Source organism: Oncorhynchus clarkii, chromosome 2 (assembly GCF_045791955.1).
Source record: "Oncorhynchus clarkii lewisi isolate Uvic-CL-2024 chromosome 2, UVic_Ocla_1.0, whole genome shotgun sequence".
In the NCBI taxonomy this organism is placed as follows: Eukaryota; Metazoa; Chordata; class Actinopteri; order Salmoniformes; family Salmonidae; genus Oncorhynchus; species Oncorhynchus clarkii.
The window spans coordinates 88,883,100-88,889,447 of NC_092148.1; the positions used below are offsets into that span (position 1 = coordinate 88,883,100).

General features: G+C 46.4%; 1 protein-coding gene across 1 annotated transcript in view; it reads right to left on the bottom strand.

Annotated features, from left to right (window-relative positions):
• The window catches only part of LOC139376012 (5'-nucleotidase domain-containing protein 3-like), an 81,175-nt gene that overhangs the window by 46,027 nt on the left and 28,800 nt on the right, over positions 1-6,348 (bottom strand). The window contains exon 8 of the mRNA XM_071118059.1: positions 5,685-5,786. Coding sequence (XP_070974160.1) covers positions 5,685-5,786 — 102 coding nt within the window. The remainder of the gene's footprint in view (positions 1-5,684; positions 5,787-6,348) is intronic.

Consider the following 6,348-nt stretch of genomic DNA (forward strand, 5'->3'; position numbering starts at 1 on the left):
TGGAGGTCAACTGAACATGACAAACGTCAGAACACACAGTGGAGGTCAACTGGACATGACAAACGTCAGAACATACAGTAGAGGTCAACTGGACATGACAAACGTCAGAAATACACAGTGGAGGTCAACTGGACATGACAAACGTCAGAACACACAGTGGAGGTCAACTGGACATGACAAACGTCAGAACACACAGTGGAGGTCAACTGAACATGACAAACAAACGTCAGAACACACAGTAGAGGTCAACTGGACATGACAAACGTCAGAAACACACAGTGGAGGTCAACTGAACATGACAAACAAACGTCAGAACACACAGTGGAGGTCAACTGGACATGACAAACGTCAGAACACACAGTGGAGGTCAACTGAACATGACAAACAAACGTCAGAACACACAGTGGAGGTCAACTGGACATGACAAACGTCAGAACACACAGTGGAGGTCAACTGGACATGACAAACAAACGTCAGAACACACAGTAGAGGTCAACTGGACATGACAAACGTCAGAAACACCTTGTGGAGGTCAACTGGACATGACAAACGTCAGAAACACACAGTGGAGGTCAACTGGACATGACAAACGTCAGAAACACACAGTGGAGGTCAACTGGACATGACAAACGTCAGAAACACACAGTGGAGGTCAACTGGACATGACAAACGTCAGAAACACAGTAGAGGTCAACTGAACCTGACAAACGTCAGAAACACAGTGGAGGTCAACTGAACATGACAAACGTCAGAACACACAGTGGAGGTCAACTGGACATGACAAACGTCAGAACATACAGTAGAGGTCAACTGGACATGACAAACGTCAGAAATACACAGTGGAGGTCAACTGGACATGACAAACGTCAGAACACACAGTGGAGGTCAACTGGACATGACAAACGTCAGAACACACAGTGGAGGTCAACTGAACATGACAAACAAACGTCAGAACACACAGTAGAGGTCAACTGGACATGACAAACGTCAGAAACACACAGTGGAGGTCAACTGAACATGACAAACAAACGTCAGAACACACAGTGGAGGTCAACTGGACATGACAAACGTCAGAACACACAGTGGAGGTCAACTGAACATGACAAACAAACGTCAGAACACACAGTGGAGGTCAACTGGACATGACAAACGTCAGAACACACAGTGGAGGTCAACTGGACATGACAAACAAACGTCAGAACACACAGTAGAGGTCAACTGGACATGACAAACGTCAGAAACACCTTGTGGAGGTCAACTGGACATGACAAACGTCAGAAACACACAGTGGAGGTCAACTGGACATGACAAACGTCAGAAACACACAGTGGAGGTCAACTGAACATGACAAACGTCAGAACACACAGTGGAGGTCAACTGGACATGACAAACGTCAGAAACACACAGTGGAGGTCAACTGAACATGACAAACGTCAGAACACACAGTGGAGGTCAACTGGACATGACAAACGTCAGAACACACAGTAGAGGTCAACTGAACATGACAAACGTCAGAACACACAGTAGAGGTCAACTGGACATGACAAACGTCAGAAACACACAGTGGAGGTCAACTGAACATGACAAACGTCAGAACACACAGTGGAGGTCAACTGGACATGACAAACGTCAGAACACACAGTAGAGGTCAACTGAACATGACAAACGTCAGAACACACAGTAGAGATCAACTGGACATGACAAACGTCAGAACACACAGTGGAGGTCAACTGGACATGACAAACGTCAGAACACAGAGTGGAGGTCAACTGGACATGACAAACGTCAGAACACACAGTGGAGGTCAACTGGACATGACAAACGTCAGAACACACAGTGGAGGTCAACTGGACATGACAAACGTCAGAACACACAGTGGAGGTCAACTGAACATGACAAACGTCAGAACACACAGTGGAGGTCAACTGGACATGACAAACGTCAGAAACACACAGTGGAGGTCAACTGAACATGACAAACAAACGTCAGAACACACAGTGGAGGTCAACTGGACATGACAAACGTCAGAACACACAGTGGAGGTCAACTGGACATGACAAACAAACGTCAGAACACACAGTAGAGGTCAACTGGACATGACAAACGTCAGAAACACACAGTGGAGGTCAACTGGACATGACAAACGTCAGAAACACACAGTGGAGGTCAACTGGACATGACAAACGTCAGAAACACAGTAGAGGTCAACTGAACCTGACAAACGTCAGAAACACAGTGGAGGTCAACTGAACATGACAAACGTCAGAACACACAGTGGAGGTCAACTGGACATGACAAACGTCAGAACATACAGTAGAGGTCAACTGGACATGACAAACGTCAGAAATACACAGTGGAGGTCAACTGGACATGACAAACGTCAGAACACACAGTGGAGGTCAACTGGACATGACAAACGTCAGAACACACAGTGGAGGTCAACTGAACATGACAAACAAACGTCAGAACACACAGTAGAGGTCAACTGGACATGACAAACGTCAGAAACACACAGTGGAGGTCAACTGAACATGACAAACAAACGTCAGAACACACAGTGGAGGTCAACTGGACATGACAAACGTCAGAACACACAGTGGAGGTCAACTGAACATGACAAACAAACGTCAGAACACACAGTGGAGGTCAACTGGACATGACAAACGTCAGAACACACAGTGGAGGTCAACTGGACATGACAAACAAACGTCAGAACACACAGTAGAGGTCAACTGGACATGACAAACGTCAGAAACACCTTGTGGAGGTCAACTGGACATGACAAACGTCAGAAACACACAGTGGAGGTCAACTGGACATGACAAACGTCAGAAACACACAGTGGAGGTCAACTGGACATGACAAACGTCAGAAACACAGTAGAGGTCAACTGAACCTGACAAACGTCAGAACACACAGTGGAGGTCAACTAAACATGACAAACGTCAGAACACACAGTAGAGGTCAACTGGACATGACAAACGTCAGAACACACAGTGGAGGTCAACTGGACATGACAAACGTCAGAACATACAGTGGAGGTCAACTGGACATGACAAACGTCAGAAACACACAGTGGAGGTCAACTGGACATGACAAACGTCAGAAACACACAGTAGAGGTCAACTGGACATGACAAACAAACGTCAGAAACACACAGTGGAGGTCAACTGGACATGACAAACGTCAGAACACACAGTGGAGGTCAACTGAACATGACAAACTTCAGAACACACAGTGGGGGTCAACTGGACATAACAAACGTCAGAAACACACAGTGGGGGTCAACTGGACATGACAAACGTCAGAACACACAGTAGAGGTCAACTGGACATGACAAACGTCAGAAACACACAGTGGAGGTCAACTGGACATGACAAACGTCAGAAACACACAGTGGAGGTCAACTGGACATGACAAACGTCAGAAACACACAGTGGAGGTCAACTGGACATGAAAAACGTCAGAAACACAGTGGAGGTCAACTGGACATGATAAACGTCAGAAACACACAGTGGAGGTCAACTGGACATGACAACCGTCAGAAACACACAGTGGAGGTCAACTGGACATGACAAACGTCAGAAATACACAGTGGAGGTCAACTGGACATGACAAACGTCAGAACACACAGTAGAGGTCAACTGAACCTGACAAACGTCAGAACACACAGTAGAGGTCAACTGAACATGACAAACGTCAGAAACACACAGTGGAGGTCAACTGAACCTGACAAACGTCAGAACACACAGTAGAGGTCAACTGGACATGACAAACGTCAGAACACACAGTGGAGGTCAACTGAACATGACAAACGTCAGAACACACAGTAGAGGTCAACTGAACCTGACAAACGTCAGAACACACAGTAGAGGTCAACTGAACATGACAAACGTCAGAACACACAGTAGAGGTCAACTGAACCTGACAAACGTCAGAAACACACAGTGGAGGTCAACTGAACCTGACAAACGTCAGAACACACAGTAGAGGTCAACTGGACATGACAAACGTCAGAACACACAGTGGAGGTCAACTGGACATGACAAACGTCAGAACACACAGTAGAGGTCAACTGAACCTGACAAACGTCAGAAACACACAGTGGAGGTCAACTGAACATGACAAACGTCAGAAACACACAGTGGAGGTCAACTGAACATGACAAACGTCAGAACACACAGTAGAGGTCAACTGGACATGACAAACGTCAGAAACACAGTGGAGGTCAACTGGACATGACAAACGTCAGAAACACACAGTGGAGGTCAACTGGACATGACAAACGTCAGAAACACACAGTAGAGGTCAACTGGACATGACAAACGTCAGAACACACAGTAGAGGTCAACTGGACATGACAAACGTCAGAAACACACAGTGGAGGTCAACTGAACATGACAAACGTCAGAAACACACAGTGGAGGTCAACTGGACATGACAAACGTCAGAACACACAGTGGAGGTCAACTGGACATGACAAACGTCAGAACACACAGTGGAAGTCAACTGGACATGACAAACGTCAGAACACACAGTGGAGGTCAACTGGACATGACAAACGTCAGAACACACAGTGGAGGTCAACTGGACATGACAAACGTCAGAAACACATAGTGGAGGTCAACTGGACATGACAAACGTCAGAACACACAGTGGAGGTCAACTGGACATGACAAACGTCAGAAACACACAGTAGAGGTCAACTAAACCTGACAAACGTCAGAACACACAGTAGAGGTCAACTGAACCTGACAAACGTCAGAACACACAGTAGAGGTCAACTGAACATGACAAACGTCAGAAACACACAGTAGAGGTCAACTGAACCTGACAAACGTCAGAACACACAGTGGAGGTCAACTGGACATGACAAACGTCAGAACACACAGTGGAGGTCAACTGGACATGACAAACGTCAGAACACACAGTAGAGGTCAACTGAACCTGACAAACGTCAGAACACACAGTAGAGGTCAACTGGACATGGCAAACGAAGGATGGGTAGTGTAGTGGTAAAGCCTCCACCACATTGAACAGGGACAAAGGGAAGGGCTAGTAGGGAGTGTAGCGGTAAAGCCTCCACCACATTGAACAGGGACAAAGGGAAGGGCTAGGGAGTGTAGCGGTAAAGCCTCCACCACATTGAACAGGGACAAAGGGAAGGGCTAGGGAGTGTAGCGGTAAAGCCTCCACCACATTGAACAGGGACAAAGGGAAGGGCTAGGGAGTGTAGCGGTAAAGCCTCCACCACATTGAACAGGGACAAAGGGAAGGGCTAGGGAGTGTAGCGGTAAAGCCTCCACCACATTGAACAGGGACAAAGGGAAGGGCTAGGGAGTGTAGTGGTAAAGCCTCCACCACATTGAACAGGGACAAAGGGCTAGGGAGTGTAGTGGTAAAGCCTCCACCACATTGAACAGGGACAAAGGGAAGGGCTAGGGAGTGTAGTGGTAAAGCCTCCACCACATTGAACAGGGACAAAGGGAAGGGCTAGGGAGTGTAGCGGTAAAGCCTCCACCACATTGAACAGGGACAAAGGGAAGGGCTAGGGAGTGTAGTGGTAAAACCTCCACCACATTGAACAGGGACAAAGGGAAGGGCTAGGGAGTGTAGTGGTAAAGCCTCCACCACATTGAACAGGGACAAAGGGAAGGGCTAGGGAGTGAATATGAGACCCTTACTTTCTCCTGTCGTTGAAGAAGCCAGGTTTGTCGGCCTGTACGATGACAATGTCAAACAGATCTCTCCAGTCTTTCCCAACAATGTAGTTCATTCCCCGATCCCTGGGAATAGTCCAGTCATTTATCACACTGTTATCAAGAGCGACTTACAAATCAGTCACACAACACTCTGCCGTAGAGCGGCCTGTATCCACAATATCTGCAAACTAATCATGTGGGTACTTTCAACAGTTTTCTATTTTTTAATCAAAGTAATTCTTCATGCTGCTATCATTGTCAGGATTGATGAATAAAGCTAGTATAACAATGTAACCATCACAGGGCTGTGAAAACCCTCTAAAAGCAGCATATTATACCTTCATATATTAACAATATAATTTAGAATTGTATACATTTTTGTGGTGAACTGTCAGCACAGAGATACTGTATGTCAGACACACTCACACACAGAGATACTGTATGTTAGAGACACTCACACACAGAGATAATGTATGTTAGACACACACACACACACACACACACACACACAGAGATAATGTATGTTAGAGACACTCACACACAGAGATACTGTATGTTAGAGACACTCACACACAGAGATACTGTATGTTAGAGACACACACACACACACACACACACACACACACAGACAGAGATACTGTATGTT